The sequence below is a fragment of the Pipistrellus kuhlii genome, unplaced genomic scaffold (assembly GCF_014108245.1).
Source record: "Pipistrellus kuhlii isolate mPipKuh1 unplaced genomic scaffold, mPipKuh1.p scaffold_m20_p_87, whole genome shotgun sequence".
In the NCBI taxonomy this organism is placed as follows: domain Eukaryota; kingdom Metazoa; phylum Chordata; class Mammalia; order Chiroptera; family Vespertilionidae; genus Pipistrellus; species Pipistrellus kuhlii.
In genome coordinates, this window is record NW_023425592.1 from 448,196 (window position 1) to 472,413 (window position 24,218).

The window sequence follows — 24,218 nt, forward strand, 5'->3', positions numbered from 1 at the left end:
AGCCAGACAGCCTGTCCTTAACAGCTGGTGTCCCAAGAACAGCTGCGACAGAAGAGGGGACCTGCGCTCCATGCAGCCGCAGGCGTGGGCTCAGGAGAACACGCCACACAGCAGCCCCTTCCTGGCCTCATGGTCCCGGTCCCTGCTCACAGGAAGAGGGGGTTGTACGACGGGGATGTCACCTCTTGATGGCACACTTAAAACGGGCACTTTATGAGAATTAAGATAGAAGAAGTACGGATGCCAGACCCCTCTGCGGTGACTTCCCTCCCGTGCTGCGCTGGCAGGTGCTGCTGCGCTGCCGTGCAAGGGGTCATGCTCCCTTGTGCTCCGTGTCCCTGGGACACACACCTGATGTCTGGCCCAGTGTGGTGGGCAGTGCCCGGCACCTACAACTAGCCGCCAGCAGCAGGTATCAGGGCCTGCCCAGTGTCCCAGGTGGTATGGACTCAGGCTCACCAGGTCTGTGCTCCCTGAGCCGCCCCTCCTGGCCTCCAGGGGCCCTGGGTCAGCGGCTGCCCCACTCACCTGCAGCTGCATCCTCTCCCCCGCCTGCAGAGTCGCCGGGCACATGGCATCGACCTGAAGGGGACAGTGGTGATCTTCGATGAAGCTCACAATGTGGTGAGTGCCGGGGCCTATTCTGTGCCCGCCCTCCCTCCCGCCTGTCACCCCCTCTCCCCGCAGAGAGCACTGTAGACCTTTGTGTCCCAGCCCTGCGGCCCCGAATGCCAGGACCAAGCAGACCTGTCACCTGCGCCCCCCCGCGGTCATGTGGCCTCTGCCAGAGCCTGTGTTCCCAGGAGCCGTGGCCTTGACCAGGCCTGGGGGGAGGGCCAGGCAGCTGGGCTCGTGCTCCGGAGTGGGGGCGGCTCCAGGACGGCTTGGTGTCCAGAGTGGGTGGCAGCCCTCAGCCCACTCAGCTCCAGGCACTTGCTGCCATGAACCAGATCTGACTTTGAGAGCAGCCAGAGGGTAGATTTTAACAGGAAATTTCCTTTTGTGAAGTTTTGGCTGCTCAAGTAAAGTGGTTTCAAACACTGGGCTGGGCTGCTGTGTGAGTTAAGCTGCTGTGTGGGCTGCCGTGTGGACTAAGCTTCTATTGTGGGATGTTTGTGCCCAGCTTCAGTCTGTGGGTAGGGCTGGGCTCCCCACTCTTCTTGGCTCTGCACCCCCAGGCCCTGCCTCTGGGAGCTCTCCAGGCCCAGCGCCTGCTCACTGTCACACTGTGTGCTTGGCCTCTCAGGAGAAGATGTGTGAGGAGTCGGCGTCCTTTGATCTGACGCCCCACGATGTGGCCTCTGGGTTGGACGTCATCGACCAGGTTCTGGAGGAGCAGAGCCGGGCAGCGCAGCAGGGGGAGCTCCGCCTGGAGTTCAGCGCAGATGCCAACTCAGGTGAGCCTGTGGCCGGAGTGAGGACCGCGCCGTCTGCTCCCAGGGGCCGTCTGGCATTTTCTAAAGACCTTTTCATCCCTCCCCAGCCCGTGTGCTTTCCCTCTGCTGTGTAGAGGTGAAAACAAATGCATTAACCGTAAGATGTTGTGGTTTTTTGTTAATCCTCACCCAAGGATATTTTTCTCTTGATTTTTAGAGAGAGTAGAAGGGAAGGGGAGAGGGAGTGAAAGAAACTTCCATCTGAGAGGGACACATGGGTTGGTTGCCTCCTGCACACGCCTCAACCAAGGCTGGGGATTGGACCTGCAGCCCAGGCATGGACCCGGGACCGTAAGTCTACAGGTCGACGCTGTCTCTGAGCCAAACCCGCGAGGGCCTGGAGGCGCTTCTAATGGCCTGCGAGCGTGGTCCACGTGTCACCTACTCTAGTTTGTTCCCAGGGATTTCCCCGCAGCAGTGACCTTGGCTGACGGAGAAACCTTTGATGGGGGTGGTAGTGTGTCCACAAGTCCCTGTGGCCTTTGCCGGCGGCTGACGAGGAGTCCAGGGGGTTAGGCCAGCTGCTCGTTTGTGGCGTTCCCGACAAATGCCGCAGGCTTCTTAGTGTTTGTGCTTCATGCTGTGAACACGATCAGATGTTCTGTCCTCAGTGGGCGTGGGCACAGGTGGCATGGACAGCTTCCGTGTCCTCATCCCTCTGTGATCACAGACGTGGGCGGGCTGTGCAGGGAGCGGGCCAGGCACCCCCTCCTCTCACCCACGCTGACTTCCGTCCTGGGCATCCCTGGCCTCTGACACACACGCACCTGCCTTGGGAGATGGAGTTTGTGAGCGGCATTGGTGTGTTTAGTGCTGAAGTGCTCAATCTTTGTGGCTTCAGGACGCTTTACTTTAAATCTGGCTAAAGGTGGTTTGTGTGAGTTACGTCTCTGGATACTGTGTGAGCAATGAAAATGGAAACTTTTTATTATTTTTATTTAATTTTTAAATCTTGTTAAGAGACTCAGACTGAGGCCTGAGGTTTAGACATTTTTTTTTTTTTTCCCAGAGAGGAAGAGAGAGGGAGAGAGAGAGAGATAGAAAGAGATAGAAACATAAGTGATGAGAAAGTTTCATTGATTATCCGCCTCCTACACACCCCACACTGGGGATGGAACCTACAACCCGAATTGAACCACGGCCTCCTGGTTCATAAGCTGACTCTCAACCACTGAGCCACACCAACTGGGTGAGAAATAATTTTTAAAAATTAGAAGGGTGACAGTGTGTTACAGTTTGGCAAATCTCGTTCATGTCTGGCATGCTGGGGAAAGGCGGGCTCACAGGGTGCTTTGCATTTGCTCTGCAGCGCCAGCAAGCCGGGTCGTGGTCCTGGCTGCTGCGGACGGTCACACAGACTCAGTGGCTGAAAGCCGCACAGCCTGCTTCTCCCACGGGTCTCAGCAGTCCGAAGCAGGTTGGCAGGGTCGCCTTCCTCCTGGGGCTCTGGGAATCCCCCGATTCTTGCCTTATCCAGTTCATAGATGTGCTGCTTCCTTATCCCCGGGCCCCACATCCCTCCGACCTCTGCTCATTGTTGCCTCTCTGACCCTCTGCCTCCCTCCTGCCTGAAGGACCAGCATGGTTTCCCATCTCAGGTCCTTGAACATCCTTCCACCTGTAAAGCATGGAAGGTGACATGCTCACAGGTGCGAGGACCGTCTGGGCGTGTGGGCCGTCGAGCTCCGCCGCCCACACGCAGCCTCTGGAAATGGCGCTGTGTGTGTGTCTATGAAGTAACAGGAGGGAAAAGGCAGGTAGGACCGTGTGGCCGTCATTCACCTGCAGTGACATCAGGGAAAGAGCTGTGGCCTGCAGTGCGCGAGCAGGACTCAGGCCTGCCCAGCCACGCCCCGTGGCCCGCCCTCCCGCTGCCCTGTGGCAGGGGTTCCTGTCAGCCACGGCAGCGCCGGACCCCTGAGCGATGCACGGCTCCAGGCCTTGTCCAGGGCAGGCTGCCGAGGCTGCCCTCCACCTGGCTAATTTTAAAATGCAGTTTATTCTGCACGTGGGTCCTTTTGGGATTTGATCTTTAAAGCCAGTGCTGCCGTGGCCTCCGCGTGGCTTTTTCTGACCGGTGTTGTGCCGTGTGTGTTTGGGTGCTTTCCCCCGGCTGCGCTTTGGGCTGCTGCTTCCAGACGTGCTGTCCCTCCCTGAGTCAGAGCTCCCTCGCCAGTCCCCGTGTCTCTGTCTCTTGGACTGCTTTGTCTTTATTGAGTGCCAGGTGTACGACAGGGGGATCCGATGTTTGTCTCCACCTGCAGTTTCTTTTTTTCTTTTTTTAAATCTTTATTGTCGAAAGTATTAAATATGTCCCCTTCCCCATTGACCCCCTTCAGCCCCACCCCCACCCCAGGCTTTCACCATCTAATTGTCGGTGTCCGTGGCCATGCATATGTGCACACAAGGTCCTCAGTTGATTGCCTCCCACCCATCCTCCCTCCCCGCCTCCCCTCCCAGATGCCGCACTCTGTCCCACGCTTCTGTGGTTCTGGATCCACTCTGTTCATCAGTTTATTCTGTAATAGAGGCCCGGTGCACGAAATTTGTGCTTGGGGGGAGGGGTGTACCTCAGCCCAGCCAGCACCCTCTCCAATCTGGGACCCCTCGAGGAATGTCTGACTACCAGTTTAGGCCCAGTCCCACACCAGGATCCCTCTTACAACCCAGGACTGCTGGCTCCCAACTGCTTGCCTGCCTGCCTTCCTGATTGCCCCTAACCACTTCTGCCTGCCAGCCTGATCACCCCCTAACCATTTTCCTGCCAGCCTGATTGATACCTGACTGCTCTCCTGCCAGCCTGTTTGCCCATAACTGCCCTCTCCTGCAGGCCTGGTCAACCCTAACTGCCATCCCCTGCAGGCCTGGTCCCCCCCAACTGCTTTTCACTACAGTCCTGGTTGCCCCCAACTTCCCTCCTCTGCTGGCTTGGTCACCCCATCTGCTCTCCCTTGCAGGCCTGCTCCCTCTCAACTGCTCTCCCCTGCTGGCCTGATCGCCCACAACTGCCCTCCCTTGCAGGCCTGGTTCCTCCCAACTGCCCTTCCCTGCTGGCTATCTTGTGATGGCCAGCTTGTGTCCACATGGGAGCAGGATCTTTGACCACATGGGGGCAGTCATCTTGTGTGTTGGAGGCATGGTCAATTTGCATATTACTCTTTTATTAGGTAGGATAGAGACCTGGTGCATGGGTGAGGGCTGGCTGGTTTGCCCTGAAGGGTGTCCTGTATCAGGGTGGGAGTTCCCTTGGGGCATGGGGCGGCCTGGGCCAGGGGCCTGTGGTGGTTTACAGGCCGGCCACATCCCCTGGCAACCAGGAGGCCCTGGTATCTGGGGTTTATGTATCTTCTATAATTGAAACTTTGTATCCTGGAGCGGAGGCCAAGGCCGGCCAGGGTGTGCGGAAAGCTTGACTTCCTTCCGAAAGCTTGACTTCCTTCATCGCGGGGGGCAACCCAAGCCTCCCTCCTGCTCTCTGTAGCCACCTTGGTTGGGTTTATTTGTATATTCTCTCCTGATTGGCTGGTGCGCATGGCTTGTGGGTGTAGTGGAGTGATGGTTAATTTGCATATTACTCTTTTATTAGATAGGATTAGATTCCACATGAGTGAGATCATGTGATACTTCTCTTTCTCTTACTGTCTTATTTCACTTAGCATGATACTCAGGTCCCTCCATGCTGTCTCAAAGAGTAAGAGATCCTTCTTTTTTACTGCTGCACAGTATTCCCTGGTGTAAATGTACCACAGCTTTTTATCCACTCGTCTGCTGATGGGCACTTTGCTGTTTCCAGATCTTAGCTATTGTAAATTGTGCTGTTATGAACATAGGGGTGCATATATCCTTTCTGATTGGTGTTTCTAGTTTCTTGGATATATTCCTATAAGTGGGATCACGGGATCAGATGGCAGTTCCATATTTAGTTTTTTGAGGAAACTCCATACTGTTTTCCATAGTGGCTGCACCAGTCTGCACTCCCACCAGCATCACAAGAAGGTTCCCTTTCTCCACATCCTCGCCAGCATTTGTCATTGATGGATTTGTTGGTGGTAGACATTCTGACAGGTGTACCTTATTGCCATTTTAATTTGCATCTCTTTGATGATCAGTGACCTTGAGCATGTTTGCATATGTCTCTTGGCCTTCCTGTGTACTCTTTGGAGAAGTGTCTCTTTAGGTGCTTTGCCCATTTTTAATTGGATGTTTGTCTTCCTTCTGTGAAGTTGTATGAGTTCCTTATTCTGCCTGCAGTTTTTTTTTTTCTTCTTTTTATTTTAATTTCTTAAAATTTAATAAATCTTTATTGTTCAGATTATTACAATTGTTTCTCCTTTTCCCCCCATAACTCCCCTCTATCCGGTTCCCATCCCATCCTCTACCCTTACCCCTCACTGTCCTCATCCAGGGGTGTATGATTTTTGTCCAGTCTCTTCCTGCACCCCCACACTCCTTCCCCCGAGAGAGTTATCAATCCACTCCCTTTCTATGCCCCTGATTCTATTATCTTCACCAGTTTATTCTGTCCCTCAGATTTTTATTTTATTTATTTATTTTTAATATATTTTATTGATTTTTTATAGAGAGGAAGAGAGAGAGAGATAGTGAGCTAGAAATGTCGATGAGAGAGAAACATCAACCAGCTGCCTCTTGCACACCCCCTACCGGGGATGTGCCCACAACCAATGTACATGCCCTTGACCGGAATCGAACCTGGGACTTTTCAGTCCGCAGGCTGATGCTCTACCACTGAGCCAAACCGGCTTTGGCTGTTCCTCAGATTTTTAATTCACTTGATTTTTAGATTCACTTGTTGGTAGATATGTATTTGTTGTTCATAATTTTTATCTTTACTTTTTTCTTTTTCTTCTTCTTAAAGAATATCTTTCAGCATTTCATATAATATACTGGTTTGCTGGTGATGAATTCCTTTAGCTTTTTTTTTTATCTGTGAAGCTCTTTAGCTGACCTTTAATTCTGAATGATAACTTTGCTAGGTAGAGTAATCTTGGTTGTAGGTTCTTGCTATTCATCACTTAGAATATTTCTTGCCACTCCCTTCTGGCCTGCATAGTTTCTGTTGAAAAATCAGCTGACAATTGTATGGATGCTCCCTTGTAGGTAGTTAACTGTTTTTCTCTTGCTGCTTTTAATATTCTTTCTTTGTTTTTTGCCCTTGGCATTTTAATTATGATGTGTTTTCGTGTGGTCCTTTTTGGATTCCTTTTGTTTGGGGTTCTGTGCGCTTCCTGGACTTGTAAGTCTATTTCTTTCACCAGGTGGGGGAAGTTTTCAGTCATTATTTCTTCAAATAGATTTTCAGTATCTTGTTCTCTCTCTTCTTCTGGCACCCCCATAATTTGGGTGTCAGTATGCTTGAAATTGTCCTAGAGGCTCCTTATACTATCTTCAAAATTTTTTAAAATATATTAATATTTTATTGGTTTTTTACAGAGAGAAAGGGAGAGGGATAGATAGCCAGAAACATCGATGAGAAAGAATCATCAACCAGCTGCCTCCTGCACACCCCCCACTGGGGATGTGCTTGCAACCAATGTACATGCCTTTGACCGGAATCGAACCCGGAACCCTTCAGTCCGCAGACTGACACTCTATCCACTGAGCCAAACCGGATTCGACTATCTTCAAATTTTTACCGTATTTTTCGGACCATAAGACGCTCTGGACCATAAGACGCACCAGTTTTTAGAGAAGGGAAATGAAGAAAAAATGATTCTGAAACAAATAGTGTCCTAAAATATTTTATGTGCATTAAAACCCAACATCACAGTCATAAACACATGTAATCAAAGTAAACAGCAGCATTTAGAACCATTTTAGAGCCGGGCAAGCACACAGAGACCACACAGAGCCGGGCAAGTAAAAAAACTTTTTTTTTTAAGTATATGTGTAGGCTATATTTGGACCATAAGACGCAGGGACTTTTTCCCCCCACTTCTGGGGGAAAAAAAGTGTGTCTTATGGTCCGGAAAATACGGTAAATTCTTTTTGCTTTCCCAGTTGAGTGTTTTTTGCTTCTTTGTAGTTCAAATCTTTGACTTGACTCTTGCGTTCCTCTAGTCTGCTGTTGAGTCTCTGTATAATATTTTTTATTTCAATCAGTTTTAGTTTAATTTCTAGTTGGTTCTTTTTCATATCCTCAAGGGTCTCGCTAAATTTATCGGCCTTTTCTAGGAAATTCTTGAAAAACCTTATAACCGTAGTTTTGAACTCTACATCCAATCGTTTATTTTCCTCCATTTCTTTCATTTGTGACCTGTTTCTTTGTCTCTGTGTTTTCGCTGCTTTTCTGAGTTGCTAGGGTAGCTTTGTGTGGTAGGTATCCTATATGGCCCAGTAGGTCAGCCTCCCCAGTTACCTGAGGTAGACACTCTTGGTGCTCCCCCTTGTGGACTGTGTGTACAGCCTTGTTGTAGTTAAGTCTTGATTATTGTTGGTATCACTGGGAGGAACTGATCTCCAGGCCAGTTGGCTGTGAGGATCAGCTGTGTCTGTGCCTGGAGAACTTATGTGCTGGAGACAGCCTTATGAGACAAGACTTATAGCTGGGCCTGTGGCTCTGGCTATAAGCTGGACAGCATTTCCCTGTGGTCTTGCCAGGCCTGGAGTTTGTGAAGATAAAGTTACAATGTCACATGCTTGTGAAGAGAAAGTCAGTAACAGTGTTGCATGTCCCGCAGTCTGGGTTTGTCTGCTATTCCTCACAAGTCCCAGTTGGGAATTCTGGGCAGGGCCAGCCCACCAGGTCGCACACCCAGCATCTGTCTGTCTCATTGTTGACACTGACTTTTCACTGGGTTAAGTGGTGACAGCCAGGCTTTCTCCTGTGAAGTTACTGTTTTTCTGTTTGTAAATCTAAGCGATTTGTGTCCTTCATTGACGGTTCTTCCTGAATGACACAGTTTGACACCCGCACCACCTCATGCCTCCCATTCCCTGGCTGGAATCGCAGCACCAAACCTGCTTAGGGATATCCCCATGGGCGGGTGCTCGCTGTGGGCTCCTGCCTGTGCGCTCTGGTGCAGGCTCCCTCCTCTGTCCTGGGGATTGCTCTTCCCCGGGCGCCCCTCCCTGTGGAGTGAGAAAACCTGCCTCCACGTTCCTCAACATTTTACTCACTGTGGGAGCCTTGAATACCCAGCCGGTTGTTCAGAACCACTTTGCCGTCTGGGAGGAGCACCCCCGCTCCCGGCTGCGCGTCGGCTGTGCCTCCCAGAGCATGCCGCCTTCAGGGGCTCCTTGGGCTCCCCCCTCCCTGGGTCATAGGATCCCATTTACATAATTGGTTTCAGCGTGCATTTCTTTTTGTTAGTCCTCTTGTGAGGACATTTTTCCATTGATTTTTATTTTATCTTTATTTTTTAATGCATTTTTTATTTCAGAGAGGAAGGGAGAGGGAGAGAAATATCAATGATGAGAGTGAATCATTAAAAGGCTGCCTCCTGCATGCCCCCTACTGGGGACTGAGCCGGCATCCCAGGCATGTGCCCTGACTGGGAATCGAACCATAGGTTGATGCTCAACCACTGAGCCACACCAGCTTGTTTATAGTATTGGAAACACTCACATGGTTCCAGATATCAGAGTAACAGTATACTCAAGAGCAGTGTCTTGTTTGTTTCTGGTTTATTCTTCCTTTGCCTTTATGGGTACATTTTGTCCTCCTTTTTCCACTCTTCTTTTTTTCTTTTTCTTGAGGTTTTAAAACTTTTTTCCCCATATTTAAAACATTGTGCATGCCAATAATTAAAATCATTTTAACAAAAAAATGGCCCTCTGATAACACTGCATTTCACAGCCTGCTGGACCCCTGACCAGCTGTTTCCTTTAGCTTCGCCGCCATATCCCACCCCCCCCCTGCCTGCAGCAGCCTGCGGACTCCCCTCACTTACCTGGTCCCACCTCCTTCCTCTCACGCGTGAGCGGGGGAGTCAGATAGAAGGCAGCTGGGGGCATGCCGCTGTGCGGCGGGGCGCCTGCTTGTTCTCCTGCCCCGTCCTTTCTGCAGTGGTTTTCTCTGGCTTTTCTGCTTCTTCAATTGCGACTTCTCGGTCTCTAACCTCAGCCGCGGGGCTTGTCAGGCATGGCTGTGGAGGACGCCGCGGGTGCCCAACCAGGAGGCTGCCTGCCGGGCGGGCACCGCGCTCACTCTGCCCTTCGCTGCTCTGTGTCCCGCCGGCTTGTTGGCACCGTGCCCTGTGGGCACCTCGCCCGCCGCTCCGCCGCCCACTCCCTCCCTCGGGCTCTGCGTCCCGCCCCGTGTTGCAATGGCAAACAGCGCCGTGATGAGTAACCCTGTGTACGCACTTTCCTCGTTTGCGGTGTTTCTTCAGGTGAGTTCCCAGAAGCGGGCGGCGGGCTGGCGGGGTGTGTGCTGTGGACAGAGCAGCATGGGGCACGGTGTCCGCCCGTCCCCGGTGGCCCCGTGGGCGGCAGGCCTTTGAGGTCAGGCCACAGCGATGGATGGGGATGGTCTCTGCAGCTCTGATCTGCTTTTCTCCGAGTGCGATTGAGCATCTTGTCAGCTGTTGGATGGCCTTCATTGCTTTGACAACAGTGTCCTACGAGGTGTGACGGCGTGGTTCGCCCTCGTGTCCCTGCCCTCCGAGCTGCTCGCTCCGGGGCGGGTCCCGGGCTTCCCTGTTCTTGACCTCGAGGCCCAAGCAGGGTGGTCAGGCAGCGTGTGGCTGGGTTGGTGTTTTCTCAGTCCCTGGCCTTCGGGTCGAGAGCACAGGGCGAGGTGCCCTTTGCCAGCCTGTCCATTCCGCTGGCTCCTGCTGCACACACAGCTCCAGCCTGCGCCCGCCGAGGTGGTCTCTCAGGCTCACCACGAGGTACTCCTTTCCCTCTTTGTGCCCCAGCTCCAGGGGAGCGTGCGCTCCTCGCCCCTCGCAGGGGGGAGTGTGGGAGGGGCGTCTCCATGACCTTGCCTGAGGCATGGATTCCTAGAAATGACATCAGCAGCACGGCCAGCAAAAGATAGACAAATGGGGCCTCGTCACAGTTAAAACCTGTTCCGGGCACACGGTCCGGGAAGCAGGCAGCCACTCTGGGAGAAACTGCACCCGTAACTGACAAGGGTCTGCCGCCACGATGCGCAGCTCCCTCAGGAGCCGCCCTCCCGCCCTCACCCAGGCCCCTGCTTTGCCTTCTGTCACCCAGGGCCCTTCTTTTGCTTCTGTAACATTTCCTTTTAACAGAGAGGAAGAGAGAGGGATAGAGAGTCAGAAACATCGATGAGAGAGAATCATCGACCAGCTGCCTCTTGCACACCCCCTACTGGGGATGTGCCCACAACCAAGATACATGCCCTTGACCGAAATCGAACCCAGGACCTTTCAGTCCGCAGGCCGACGCTCTATCCACTGAGCCAAACCGGTTTCAGCTCATTTCTGTAACTTTCTAAATAAACTTTCTCTTCTGATTTAAAAAACAAAAACAAAAAAAGGCACATCACTCTCCGTCAGCAAGGCGGTGGCTGTTCAGAACGGTGGGCAGTGACGGCTGCCAACAGTGGGATGGTCGGACCTGTCCATCCTGGTGGAGACAGGACACGGTGTGGCCCCTGGACTCCGTCTGGAGGTCGCGGGCTGCTCTCCGGGCACCCACAGGCTCGCTGGCGCTGGCCCCGGTTTCGGGTGGTCCCTCCGGCTGCTGCCCTGTGGCTGGGCTTGAGGCATACGGAGGCGCACGGGGCTGGCCTCGCCTGGCCAGACCCACCTTCCCGGCTGCGCGGGTGCGCCCCTGGGCGGGGGCTGCATTAGCGGAAGTGCGCCATGGGGCTGTCCCTCACCGGCTCGGTGGCGATGCTGTTCTCAGGGGAGGGCAGAGCAAATGCTCGGTTCCCCTTCCCTTCCCGTGTCAAACGGGAGCTTGAGTCTGTTCCCGCTCCCGGTTGGCCTTGTCAGCAGGAGGGCACGGGTGTGGACCACAGGCGCCAGTTTCCTTATAGAACTCAGGTGTCCCATCTGTGCTGTCACACGGGCACCTCTGTCCCCTGGGCCCCGTACTGTGGAGGGGTCCCCCACACCCGCTTCTCCTGCCCAGCCTCCGCCACGCTTCCCAGGAGCCCTGGCTGCTCTTGTGAGAGATGGTGCACAGGACCGCCGGGGCGCGGCTTCGGCTCGGCCCCTGGGAGGGCAGAGCTCCCACTGCGGGGCCCCCACACGCCCTGCGGGGCGATGACGCACACGTGTGGGTTTGCTTTCTCTCCCAGGGCTGAACATGGAGCTGGAGGACATTGCGAAGCTGAAGAGTAAGTGCTGTTCTCACCCCCCCCCCCCACCCCGCTGTGGCTGGTGATGCCCTGACCGCCCTGTGCCCGCAGTGATCCTGCTTCGCCTGGAGGGGGCCATCGATGCTGTGGAGCTGCCTGGAGGTGATGGAGGTGTCACCAAGCCAGGGAGGTGAGCGACTGGGCGCTGGCCCTTGACCCCAGGCCCCGCCTGGAGCTAGAGCCGGATGTGTGTGGGGCTGTGTCCTGGCTGCCCAGTGAGGTCCCTCCCAGGTCTGGAGGCCAGGAGGCTGCCGACTCACCCGGATGTGCACTGGTCTCTGCTGTGTCCCCTCTGGCGCTCAGACACCGGCCGAAGCACACCCTCTGTTAAGACAGAAAGTGCAGTCACACCAGCCACTTCACTAGGCCTCAGAGGACTGCTATTCTGAACAGCCTCAGCTGTCGAGGCCTCTGAGGTGGGCAGTGGTCCGTTCCTGCAGGCAGATGCCGGGTCCTGGCTGAGGCTGGTGGTAGCTCCTAGGTCCACAGCTGACAGCTGTGCTGGGACCCAGGCCAGGTTGTGGAGGGTTGAATTGGTCACGAATATTCCAGAGCATAGGCCGCCTGTCTGCTCTGCTGTGCTCAGACTCACAGACTCCCAGGTGAAGTCAGCTCCCTGCCCGCCCTGCCCCACACCACGGCGCCCAGATCTGGTGCGCCCTCCCATCTCTCCAAGCTGCTCTGTGGGGCCTGGCCAGAGCCACGGCCTCAGGTCCCTGAGGACCTCCCTCCGGGGCCCGGGCCCGGTGCTCCCGGCTCAGAGGCTGTCCCTCAGGTGGCCTCCTGGAGGGCTCAGGGCTCGTTTCTGGAAAGCCGTTGGCCAGTAGGTTCCCAGAGCCCAGCTGGTGCCCTCTCTCCCCGGCAGCTACATCTTCGAGCTGTTTGCCGAGGCCCAGATCACACTTCAGACCAAGGGCTGCATCTTGGAGTCCCTGGACCAGATCATCCAGCACCTGGCAGGACGTGAGTCCCTCCGCCCTGCGCCGCCTCTGCCTGTGCCGCGGGAGTGCCATGGACATGGGACGTGCGGGCACGTGCCGTGCCGCGTGGTGACTGCTGTTCCCAGGCCGCTTTCCCGAAGAGCAGGGCCACCGAGCTGTGGGCCCGCCGGCCTCGGTCCTGTCCCGGCAGAGGGTGGGGTGGGGGTGATGGGCAGCCTCACCCTATTTGTTCTCCTCACTGATGCTCTGGAGACTCACAGGGAAGAGCAGGCAAGCCCCTTCCTGGGTGGCCCCAGGTGGATTTGGGGGAAGGCGGAGCCTAGCCCGTGTCTAGGAGGCTCCCGACTCCTGAGCCGTGGCCTGGTGGTCAGTGCCCGCTGCTCCCACAGGCGCGGGGCTGTTCACCAACACGGCGGGGCTGCAGAAGCTGGCGGACATCATCCAGGTAGGACCAGGGCGCCATGCAGGCGGCGCCTTTCCCTGCACTCGCCACTCGCCAAGACCCGGGCGAGGCCTGCGCGCCCCTGCCCCGAGCCCCACCCTCAGCTGCTGTCCGCCGGAGCGCACGCCTGCCTCGGCTGCACTGCACCGGGCAATGGCAAAGGCCTTCTCAAGGTTTTCCTGAAACAGCTTTCAGAGGAAATCTGAGCACGAGCCCATCACCGAATGGAGGTGAAGGCTCTCCACCCAGCCCCATGTCTGGCCGGAGCCCGCCAGCCCCGAGGGGCGCTCGGATAGGCGGCGAGTGTGTTGAGGCAGTGTCCGTGAGCCCCGTGGGGCCTGCGGCTGCTGCCCTCGGTCAGCGGGCGAGGTCCCCACGTCCCAGCCGGCCTTACCCTGGGCCCGGGAAGCTGCTTTGGGTGGGGAGCCCCTCTCTGCAACCCCGGTGGGGATGTTACATCTCAGGCCACTGCGCACAGCCACTTCCTGTCCCCCAACTCTGGCCCACGGTCCTCGGTCCGGCCCGCCGCTCTCCCTCAGCTGCTGGCGACGGGCCAGCTGCGCGTTCAGGCCGTGACGAGAGGGCCCTGTGGCCATGGCGGAGGGAACTTGCCTCCTCGGTCCCTGTTGGGGAGCAGGTTTCTGCCCTCCGGACTCTGGAACCCAAACTGCTCGGCCAGTTTGGGATTTCCTGCGGTAGCTGCTCTGAGTGACCCATCTGGTGGGTGACGTGGGTCCCCTGCCTGCCTGGTGTGCGTGCTGGCCTGTCCCTCCAGCAGAGAGAATGTGACTGGCAGCAGCTCATCCCATTAGAGGGCAGAGGTCCCCCAACAGGTCTGTGCTGGGTGGGTGTGGATAGGGTCCCGGTGTGCTGCTGGCCTGGCCCTGAGCCCTGGGTGCACTCTGTTCCATGGGGGGACGGTGGGGTGCCCGCCGCGGGGTAGTGGGCTGGTCAGATGGACAGCCTGTGGGAAACATAGGAGCTCACGGTTTGTGCAGGGTAGAGGGTCTAAAGCCAGTGCGACTGGAGATTGAGCGAGGCCAGCATCAAAGGGACAGCAGGCAGCGATGTGGGGCTCCGAGATGGTGTGTGACCTGCTCACATGTGGGACCAGTCAACAGGATGCTGGTGTGCCAGGCACAGATGCCACTCTGCACGGGCCCACTGGGCATCAGACAGGACAGGCCCAGCCATGGACAGTGCTGCGTGCACCCACTCGATGTTCTTGGGCGGAAGGGGTCATGGGAGGGTGGGGAGTGGAGAAGAGAGGGAGACAGCATGGCAGGCACCATGGGCAGGTCACAGGGGACTCAAGCTGGTGTGACTGCAGCTCTTTTGCGTCTCCCAGCTGGGGGCCCTGAGGGGAGGGGAGGGGAGGGGTGAGGCAGGGGTGCTATTGGCTGGAAGAAAGGGGCAGGTGATGATGACACCCTGAGTGTCTGTCCTGTGTGGTGTCCTGCTGACCTTGTCCTCATCTCGTTTCAGATGGTATTCAGTGCAGACCCTGCCGAGGGCAGCTCCCCAGTGGGGCCTGGGGCCTCTCAGTCCTACAAGGTGGGGGCTGCCTCCAGCGAGGCTGTGGGCCAGGGTCTCTGTCCTATGGGATGGCGCCGCCTCCAGGAGGGGCTACAAGTGAGGGGCTGACACCTGTTCATCTTCCCTCCAGGTACACATCCACCCCGACACCAGCCACCGGGGGACAGCTCATCGGCCAGATGCTTGGAGCTCCACGGCGTCCAGAAGGCGAGGTACGGCGCCCGGGGGCTGGACACGTCCCCTGCCCGGCCCCAGGCGGGCACCCGGCGGGCCTCTGAGTCAGCCTCCTGGCTGTCATGCTGGAGGGGCCTGCGAGGAGGCCTCCCACATCGGCCAGGACGTTTTCTTCCTCTTCTTCTTTCTTTTTTAATATATTTTATTTATGTCAGCGAGGAAGGAAGAGGGAGAGAGAGATGGAAACATCAATGAAGAGAGGGAATCATGGATACGCTGCCTCCTGCATGCCCCCCACTGCGGATCGAGCCTGCAGCCTGAGCATGTGCCCTGACCGGAATTGAACCCGGGACCCTTCAGTTCACAGGCCGACACTCTATCCACCGAGCCAAACCGGCTTGGTCCACCCGGGACGTTTTGAGAAGGGTTGTCACCAGCCCCTGACCAGGCCCCGGGCTATCACGCTGTCCCATCAGGCGACAGAGTGGGCAGGTTCAGGCTGAGGCCACTCCACAGGCCTCAGGGCCACCTCGGAGGTCTGCTGGCTGATACCACTCAGGTCCCGGGGGCCCTCAGGCTGTCCTGCGTCCTGCCCTCTCCATACACCTTCCTCTTCTGGCCGAGTCCTCAGTGCTGGCACACCGTGGCTTCTGGTGTGGGGTGGCCTGTGCTGGCCCAGGCTCAGACTCCTGAGGTGCCCAGTCCTGGCCACCGCCCCTGGGGACTTAGCTTTTGGGTGGGGTTCGTAGCCCAACAGGTCCAGGGTAATGTGATGGTGCTGGGGTCAAGGCCACCCCCATCCCGGCCAATCCCCAGTGCCACTGGTGGCCCTCGGTGCCGCCTGCTCTGGGACCCCTCCGTTCTCCTGGGGCTGCTGCCTGCTGTCCCCGTGGAGCTGGGCAGGGAAGGAGGGTTAGGGTGTGGGGCGGTCGTGCCAGGATCAGCTCGCCCCTCACATAGCACCATTATCTCGGAGGCCAGCTGGCCCTCAGCCCTGGCAGGTGTACGGGTGCGGAGGGTAAGTGGGGCACAGTAACCTGTGTTCCCCTTCCTCTGAGAGGGTGTGGATTCTCAGAAGGGTGGGGTGTTTATAGGAAATGGGATAATTTCCGGCCTCCTTGAAAGCTGGGGCGGGGTGGGGCCTGGCCCTGGCACAGAGTGCAGGCTGAGGCAGCCCGGGGTCCCCCAGGTCACCTGTCTCTGCCGTGGCAGATGGCGATGTAAGAAACATCCACACCTGTAGAGGGTTTTTGTAAGTTCACTTGAGCGAAGCTGACAATTGCTAGGAATCAAAATCTGAAGGGATTGAGAAAATGCAGTTTTAACAGCTTATTTTATACATGAAATCCATCGGTGGTAGATTAGGAAGGTGAGGGAAAGCAAAGTGGAGATGCCTCTGGGAGGGGAGAAAAAATACGACACACAGTTTCACATCGGTGGGCACGGGATTGTTACCACTTGCTGCACATGGAGAGGGTGTGGGGACACGTGACAGGAGCTTCCTGTGGACTCCGGTGGGAGACTCGAGGGGCCGGGAGAGGAGATGACTGCCCTTCCAGAGGTCAGCTGTAGATGCCGAAAGACAGAACCAGGCTCAGTTTGGGGAAGACTGGCCTTTGTCAAGGAAGCTGCAGGCCGAGGAGGGACCGCCGTTGGTCTGGAATCTGTGTTCAGACCGTCCTGGTGTTACTTGGGCTGGCGGGCTGGCCCTGGCCAATGCGGCTGCTCCCGCTGCCCCTCCTCCGGCCAGGCTCGCTGACCCTACCCAGAAAGCGGCTCCTTCTTTTCTGGAAACGTCCCTGCTGACCCGTGACCGAGCCGTGACGTCGGAGCCCTGGTGGAAGTCTTTTCCCGGGCGTGGGAGCAGCGAGCGGGAGGCAGGCGTGTCTGCCGGGTGAAAGGGGGCCTTGTCGCCCTCCCAGCGGGCCCTGACGAGGGACGGCAGCTCCAGCATCGAGGCCCCGGAGCCGGGGGTCGGAGGCGGCCTCTGGATCTCCATGTCTGGGGTTGGGGTTGGCCGGCCTCTCTGGAGGTGACCCAGTGTCTGTTCCCAGCTTCTCTGGGGCAACTTCCTGATCCGCGGGCACCCGGCAGGGCCTTCTCTCACCTTCAGCTCAGGCAGGCCGCAGCCACACTTGGGCGCGCCCAGCAGCTGCTTGTGGAAGACTTGTGGGTGGTGGTCATGGGCCTCCCTTGGGTGACTGAGTGCAGCCTCATGCTCGTCCGGCAGGGAAGGTGCTCAGCTACTGGTGCTTCAGCCCCGGCTGCAGCATGCGTGAGCTGGTCGGCCAGGGCGTGCGCACGCTCCTCCTCACCAGCGGCACGCTGGCCCCGGTGGCCTCCTTCGCCCTGGAGATGCAGATGTAAGGCCGCCCTGCCGGGGCGGGGGGGGGGGGGGCGGTGGCCTGGGTGCTGGGGGTTAGGACCTCACGGGGGACATCCCTGCCTTCCCCTCTGCCTCCAGCCCCTTTCCAGTCTGCCTGGAGAACCCACACGTCATCGACAAGCACCAGATCTGGGTGGGGATTGTCCCCAAAGGCCCTGATGGGGCCCAGCTGAGCTCCGCCTTTGACAGACGGTAGGGGCCTGGCCTCGGAGGTGCGTGGGGGGCCGGGTGCTGGGCCCACGTGCAGCAGCTCCTGACTCCGTGCAGGTTCTCTGATGAGTGCTTGTCCTCGCTGGGGAAGACGTTAGGTGAGTTCCCGGGAGCCCTGGCCTGGCTGTCCCATCCTGGACCCACGGCCCTGGTGTCGGGGCGCCTGCCTCGCCCTGCCCAGCCCTGCCCCCTTCCCTGCTTTCTCGTCCCGGGGCGGCCGGCGGGGCCTCTGGTCGCCCTTCCCGCTGACCATGCTGCTCACTTCCAGTCAACATCACCCGCGTGGTCCCCCACGGGCTCCTGGTCTTCTTCCCCTCCTACCCCGTTCTGGAGAAGAGCCTGGAGTTCTGGCGGGTGTGTTCCCTTCCCTGGGTCCCGGGGGGAGGGGAGGGGAGGGAGCCCGTGGCCGGCGTGGCCGTGGTGCGGCCGTGGCTGCGGCCGTGGCTGCCGGGTCTCCTGAGCCTCACCGCCCCCTTCACCCTCTCCGCAGGCCCGGGACTGGGCCAGGAAGCTCGAGGCCCTGAAGCCTTTGTTTGTGGAGCCGAGGAGCAAAGACAGCTTCTCAGAGGTCCGAGTCTGCTGGGCGCACTGCCCCACAGGTGCTTCGGGCGGCCGCCTGCCCCCGGCGGTGCCTGGCTGCGGTCTGGCCTGGGCCTCTGCCTCCTGGGAAGCTTGGGCGCAGGGACGGGCCAGCAGGTGCCTGGGGGAAAGGCTCCCAGCCCTGCCCCGTGTTTTCTGGGAAACGAAGCAGCCCTGGGTGCTGGATGTAGGTCCACCTGGGAGCCCAGCCATGAAGCGGCTCTCAGAGGAGGGTGTGTGGGCCACACTCGGGAGGTGGAGGGGGCCAGGGCCCTGCTCCCGTGACCCGTCTCCTTCCAGGTGATGGGTGCTTATTACACGAGCGTCGTCTCCCCAGGGTCCCGAGGGGCCGCCTTCCTGGCTGTGTGCCGGGGCAAGGTGAGTCGGGTCCCACACGCACTGCTGTCTCCTCCCCACGGGAGCTCGTGACCGTGGCCTGGGGGCTGCGCTGCGGGTGGAGCGGGCGGTCCCTTCCCTTGGGGCCCGCTTCCAGCAAACACCCCTGACCCTGGCTGGGGCCGGCGGGGTGGGCGGGTGGGACGGAGGAGGAGTGGTTGTGGGGTTCTGGGAGTGTGGACCCCAGCCAGGGCCTGGCCCAGGCTTGGAGGTCTGTCCCTGACTGTCCACGCCGGGGAGCTTGTGGCGTGAGGGTCTGGGCAGACCCTGGGTAGGTCCGCAGGCTTCCGGGCTTGTGGGTGAAGCCTGTGCTACCGGCAGGCCAGCGAGGGGCTGGACTTTGCGGATATGAACGGCCGAGGGGTGGTTGTCACGGGTCTCCCGTACCCCCCACGCAAGGACCCCCGGGTCATCCTCAAGATGCAGTTCCTAGACGAGATGAAGGGTCGGAGTGGGGCCTCGGGCCAGGTGAGGTGCCACGTGGTGGGCGGGGACCTGGTGGCCGTGGAGACCTTGTGACCGGCTCCCCTCCCCCCCCAGTTCCTTTCTGGGCAGGACTGGTACCGGCAGCAGGCATCCAGGGCCGTGAACCAGGCCATCGGGAGGGTCATCCGGCATCGCCACGACTATGGGGCCGTCTTCCTCTGTGACCACAGGTGTGGCCCTGTCACCGCAGGGGCCCTGCTGGGGGGCGGGCCTCGGGCTGACGGCCGCTCCCCCCAGGTTCACCAGTGCGGATGCCAGAGCCCAGCTGCCATCCTGGGTGCGCCCCCACGTCCAGGTGTACGACCACTTCGGCCACGTCATCCGAGATGTGGCCCAGTTCTTCCGGGCGGCTCAAAGAACCGTGAGTCCCGAGTGCCCAGCTGGCTGTGCCCCCTCGCCCTCCCCCTCCCCAGGGGAGGAGTTGGGTGGGACTCCCAACCCAACCACCTGTGACTGTCCAGATGCCGGCGCCTCTGGCTGCGCCCCCGAGCCCGGCCCGGGGAGAAGGCGCCGTCCCGGTGGCTGTGTCGCTCAGGGCCCTCTCCACCAAGAAAGCCAAGAGCCTGGACCTGCACGTGCCCAGCCTGCGGCAGGGGCCTCCAGGTGTGTGTGGCCGGGGGTGGCCGGCTGCTCCCGCAGGCTGGCGGAGGCAGGGCCCGAGGCCGGAGCGCGTGGGTCTGACTGCTGGGGACCTCCCCCTGCCCTCCCCCAGGACTCCCAGCCTCCGGGGACGGCGGGGACGCCGCGGGCAGCCTGTGTGTGGAGTACGAGCAGGAGTCGGTTCACACCCAGCGAAGGCCTGTGGGGCTGCTGGCCGCCCTGGAGCACAGCGAGCAGCTGGCCCGGAGGCCCGGGGAGGAGGAGGTATGGGTGCAGGGGCCCCAGAGATGGACACAGACCCAGGCACTGCCTGTTATTCTCGGGCACCTGCACACTCCCCCACAAGCCCAAGCCCCGGTGGGCTCTGACATGGTCCTCTCAGGCGTCCTGCTGTGCCTTCGGGAGCCGGACAGTGGCCAGCTCCTGCCCAGCGGCTTTTGCCCAGAAGTCGCAGCTTTGACCTGGAGGTCCTCTGTCCTGCTGGGTGGCATCTCCTGCTCCCTTCCCATCAGCCCCATCAGTTACTACAAGACCATGTGCCGTGCCTGCTTTCAGACTCTGCCCCAGCTGACCTCACTGTGGCCCCACACAGTGTCACCCGGGGCTTCACAAAGGGCCCGAGGGCCTGGGCTGGGACAACTGTGTGACTGCCCTGTCCCCCTCCCCCCCAGGCACAGTGCCACTCCGGCCCGGCCCTCCCCGGGGAGAAGAGGACTGTGGCGGAGCAGAGAGCGGCCAGGAAGAAGATCAGGCTGGTCAGCTGCCAGGTGGGTGAGCCACCCAGACCCCCTGGGGATGTGGTGGGAGCCAGGCTGGTGCGGCTCTTGGTGCCCTTGCCCATGGCCGGCCCTGACCCAGCAGAGTGAGGTGTGAGCCGCCAAGCCTGCGCCATTCTCAGTCCACTGCCCCTCAGGGTGGGAGGCGTGGCCGGGCCGGGCCGGGGTGCGGGAGCTGAGGGCGCTGTGCGGCTTTGATGGGCCCTGCCTTGGTTTTGCCGGGCATTTACTGTGAGGTGCAGATTTGCGCCTTGGTCCTGACAGTGCCGACTGGCCTTCGCCCAGGCTCCTTTGGCCCAGGTGCTTATTGGTGCGGGGCCTGGCCTGCCCAGGTCCCCTCTCGTTCAGCCTTTCACGGCAGGAACACGCGACTCCCACAGAGTGCGCGAGAACACGTGCCGGGTGCCGCACGCGGGGCCCTGCACACGTGTGGTCAGGTTGGGCCTGTCGGACACAGAAGGCCCTGCCCCCAGCAGGCGGGGACAGGCCCTGGCCCTGGAGGCTGCAGCCAGGCTGGCTCCCCGCAGCAGTGCTGGGCCTGGCACGAGGTGGAGGCCATATGCCCACACACAGGAGGGTTCGTCCCCATCCTCAGATGAAAGCAGTTGAGAGCAACTGAGGAGACGGTCTGGGCCGAGAAGCCTCGGGAAGCCCCGCCATCCTTTGCCCGTCTCTCTCACTTCTGGGAAAAAGCAGGCGGGTGTCAGGAAGTGGGCTGGGTGCCAGGGGCCAGCCTGTGCCGAGGGCTGCACTGGACAGGCCAGAGAGCCTGGCTTCCACACTTCCCGTCCAGGCCCACGTCAGGGCCTAGGGCACAGTGGACATGGAGCCGCGCGCCCCGGCCCCAGGGTTTGAGAGGCGTCCCTTGCTGTGAGCTGCCCACCCCCCGGCCAGGAGCGTCCTCTGAGCTGAGTGCCGCTGCGGCTGCACCGGCCCTGGGTGACCATCCTGGAGCCGGCGGGGGCAGGAGGCGGCCAGAGGGCAGCCCAGGGCCTCAGCCACCTGTGCTAGTCCTGAGAGGAGTGTCCCCCCCGCAGTCCCTCCTGGCTGCCTTCAGCGGGACCCTGCCGCCTGCCGGCCGCACGCGTGTCTGATGGGTTCCTGGCTGTGTCCACAGGAGGGGCTGGCGGCAGGTGCACAGGCGGACAGAGCCAAGCTCTTCATGGTGGCTGTGAAGCAGGCGCTGAGCCGGGCCAGCTTTGCCGCCTTCACGCGGGCCCTGCAGGAGTATAAGGGCTCGGACGACTTCCAGGCTCTGGCGGACCACCTCAGCCCCCTCTTTGCCCAAGACCCCGAGAAGCACAGCCTGCTCCAAGGTGCCTTGAGGGGTGCCGCAGCCAGGGTGGGCAGAGGACAGCGGTGGGCCTCCCAGGTGCAGGGCTGTCCCTGCTGCCTGGCGAAGGTCCGGGTGGTGCCGCAGCATGTGGCACCCGCGCACCCAGACACCCCCTCCAACAGGCTTCTACCAGTTTGTGCGGCCACACCACAAGCAGCGGTTTGAGGAGCTCTGCCTCCAACTGACGGGCAGAGGCTGCAGCCACCCGCCTGAGCACAGCCTTCCGCGTGGGCAGTGGGCACAGCCAGCCCTGGACCCTGGTGGTGAGCGGGGCTTCCCCGCAGGCTGAGGGGCTGGCACCTGGGGTCTTGAGTGGGCCCGAGCTTGGTCTAGCCTCCCTGTCTCTGTAGGGGCCAATGGGGGGCACCACGTCGACCCCCAGAGCACGGACGGCTATCGTCTTACCCACACCGGGGCCCTGGAGCCCCTGTCCCTCCCCCCAGAGGGGCCCTGCCCTGGGTGGGACTTCCTCAGGGTCACCGCCCGGGGAGGGGACTTTCCAGCCCCAGAGTCACTCCCTCCTGGGTTTGGTGCCACAGGGCGTCTCTCCGAGCAGCCAGTTCCACCTGCCATGCAAGTCAGGCCCGAGGAGGATGTGAGCACCAGATCTGCCCCCTCGGGGACCAGCTGGGAGACTCCGGTCTCCTGTGCCTCAGGAAGGAGGGAGCCTGTCCCCAAGGTGACCATGTCCCAGAGTGCGGCCAGGCAGCTGGACACTGGAGGGCACCTGAACTGCGGCCAGCCTCACCTGGCCTCCCGGCCACCACCCGAAGGTACATGGCCCTGAGGAGGCTCTGACCAGAGCCAGGAGCAGAGCTGAAGCCCTGGGAGGGAGGAGCCTCCTGGGGGCTCTGGGCCGACAGTCTCTCCCTCCCTCAGGAGACGCTGGCCTCTGTGCACAAGAGGGGCGCGGCGCTCCGCAGGCCCAGAAGCCGAGCCCGCCTGTCGTGAGCGCCTACCTGGCGGATGCCCGCAGGGCCCTGGGGGCTGGGGGCTGCAGGCAGCTCCTAGCAGCACTGACCACCTACAAACGGGATGACGACTTCGACAAGGTGGTGGCTGTGGTGGCAGCGCTGACCACCTCGAGGCCTGAGGACTTGCCCCTGCTGCAGAGCAAGTTTCTGAGGGGCCTTGGAGGGGCTCCAGGGAAGGGGACTCGTGACGGGGCAGGTCCTGAGCGCCTGTCCCCCCCACCCCCCCGCAGGGTTCAGCATGTTCGTGCGCCCACACCACAAGCTGCGCTTCTGGCAGATGTGGGCAGACCTCACCGGCCGGCCTACCCCAGACACAGGCACCGTGCCCCCGGGACTCCAGGAAGGGAGCTCCGAGGCGTTTCCCAGCCTCACCCCCCGGGCGCTCCGGCCAGGTAGGGTGACCTGCTGGTGCTCCTGTCCCTCCCGTCACCCAGAGCCCTGTGCAGCCTCGGGAGGCACGGGCAGCAGAGGTGCACCAGCTGCCCCTTGGACTCCCTCCTCTGTGCCCAGGCCCCTCCGACCAAGAGAGACCAGGGAGGACGCAGAGCAAGATCTCCTCCTTCCTCCGGCCGCGGCTGGACCCCCAGTGACCCCACGGACAGGCTAAGTGGGTAGGTCTCGTGGGTGTGGCTGCCAGCAGAGGAAGCCATCCCTTCCCCGTGTCCCTCCTGCTGACAGCAGCACTGGGTCTTGACCAGCCCTCAGGGGAACGACTGCCGGCCACCACCCTTGGGGGGAGGAGGGAGGGGAGAAAAGGGAGGGGGCCTGGCAGGTGTGGCCAGCGTCCTCCGTGTCTTCCCAGAACCCCAGGAGGACATGGTGTACTGGACCTGGGGCGCCCCTGCCAGGAAGCAGAACCACAGGCTGCTCTTCTGGAGACGCCTGGGCCACCCTCCCTGGATGCAGTGGGGCACTTGTCTGCTGGCTCAGGGTGGGCCAGGCCCAGCACCAGCAACCCTTTGGTCCAGAGCCTATAGTCAGAGGCCGATCTGTCCAGGGACAGCCATGAGACGGCACCCAGGTCTCTGGCCGCCTGGGAGAAGCCCTGCAGCCACTGGGGGTGAGGGCCGCACGGAGGGGTGCACCCTGGGCCATGCTGGGACTGCCTAGAGGTGGGCCGAATAAAGCCGCTGGCACATGGGTAAACTGTTCACGTTGCCTGGGCTTGGTGGTGGAGGTTGAGAAGCCAGAGAGGAAGGAGGGGGGCATCTGCCTGGAGTCCCCTGCCCACCCTATCCCACGAGAGGGTGCCTAAACTTGGCTCAGCCTCCATCCTTGCAGCTGGACAGGAAGACACTGACACCAGAGGGGAGAGGAACCTGCCTGCCTGCCCCCCCTTGTACACCCCTGACAGCTTTGTCACAGGCTGTGCCTGGCGATAGGGGGCCTCACAGGACTGCCTCCACCGGGGAGTGGGGGGGAGCCTGGCCAGGTGAGGGTGCTGAGACTGTGCCCAAAACGGTCAGAACATGCCCTAGCTGGTTTGGCTCAGTGGATAGAGTGCTGGTCTGCAAACTGAAGGGTCATGGGTTCAATTCCAGTTAAGGACACATACCAGGTCACAGGCTTGATCCCTAGAGGGGGGTGTGCAGGAGGCAGCTGACCAATGATACTCATCATTGTTGTTTCTCTCTCCCCCTTTCCCTTCCTCC

At 60.0% G+C, this 24,218-nt stretch overlaps 1 protein-coding gene across 2 annotated transcripts in view; it reads left to right on the plus strand.

Moving 5' to 3' along the window:
• Window positions 1–24,125, plus strand: part of RTEL1 (regulator of telomere elongation helicase 1) — a 36,583-nt gene extending 12,458 nt beyond the window's left edge. The window contains exons 8-34 of one of the 2 annotated variants that reach the window (XM_045577280.1): window positions 559–624; window positions 1,247–1,397; window positions 11,671–11,709; window positions 11,782–11,860; window positions 12,596–12,693; window positions 13,061–13,116; window positions 14,599–14,667; window positions 14,780–14,861; window positions 17,054–17,186; window positions 17,288–17,401; window positions 17,477–17,517; window positions 17,688–17,773; window positions 17,910–17,987; window positions 18,299–18,376; window positions 18,716–18,862; window positions 18,935–19,050; window positions 19,118–19,241; window positions 19,342–19,483; window positions 19,593–19,745; window positions 20,150–20,247; window positions 21,374–21,572; window positions 21,715–21,855; window positions 22,249–22,365; window positions 22,472–22,705; window positions 22,797–22,883; window positions 23,077–23,177; window positions 23,369–24,125. In XM_045577280.1, the coding sequence (XP_045433236.1) occupies window positions 559–624; window positions 1,247–1,397; window positions 11,671–11,709; window positions 11,782–11,860; window positions 12,596–12,693; window positions 13,061–13,116; window positions 14,599–14,667; window positions 14,780–14,861; window positions 17,054–17,186; window positions 17,288–17,401; window positions 17,477–17,517; window positions 17,688–17,773; window positions 17,910–17,987; window positions 18,299–18,376; window positions 18,716–18,862; window positions 18,935–19,050; window positions 19,118–19,241; window positions 19,342–19,483; window positions 19,593–19,745; window positions 20,150–20,247; window positions 21,374–21,572; window positions 21,715–21,855; window positions 22,249–22,365; window positions 22,472–22,705; window positions 22,797–22,883; window positions 23,077–23,156 (2,808 nt within the window). In that variant the 3' untranslated portion in view covers window positions 23,157–23,177; window positions 23,369–24,125. Of the gene's footprint in view, window positions 1–558; window positions 625–1,246; window positions 1,398–11,670; window positions 11,710–11,781; window positions 11,861–12,595; window positions 12,694–13,060; window positions 13,117–14,598; window positions 14,668–14,779; window positions 14,862–17,053; window positions 17,187–17,287; window positions 17,402–17,476; window positions 17,518–17,687; window positions 17,774–17,909; window positions 17,988–18,298; window positions 18,377–18,715; window positions 18,863–18,934; window positions 19,051–19,117; window positions 19,242–19,341; window positions 19,484–19,592; window positions 19,746–20,149; window positions 20,248–21,373; window positions 21,573–21,714; window positions 21,856–22,248; window positions 22,366–22,471; window positions 22,706–22,796; window positions 22,959–23,076; window positions 23,178–23,368 lie in introns of both variants that reach the window. The other variant, XM_045577279.1, reaches the window with a different exon arrangement.
• Window positions 24,126–24,218: the final 93 nt, after the last annotated feature.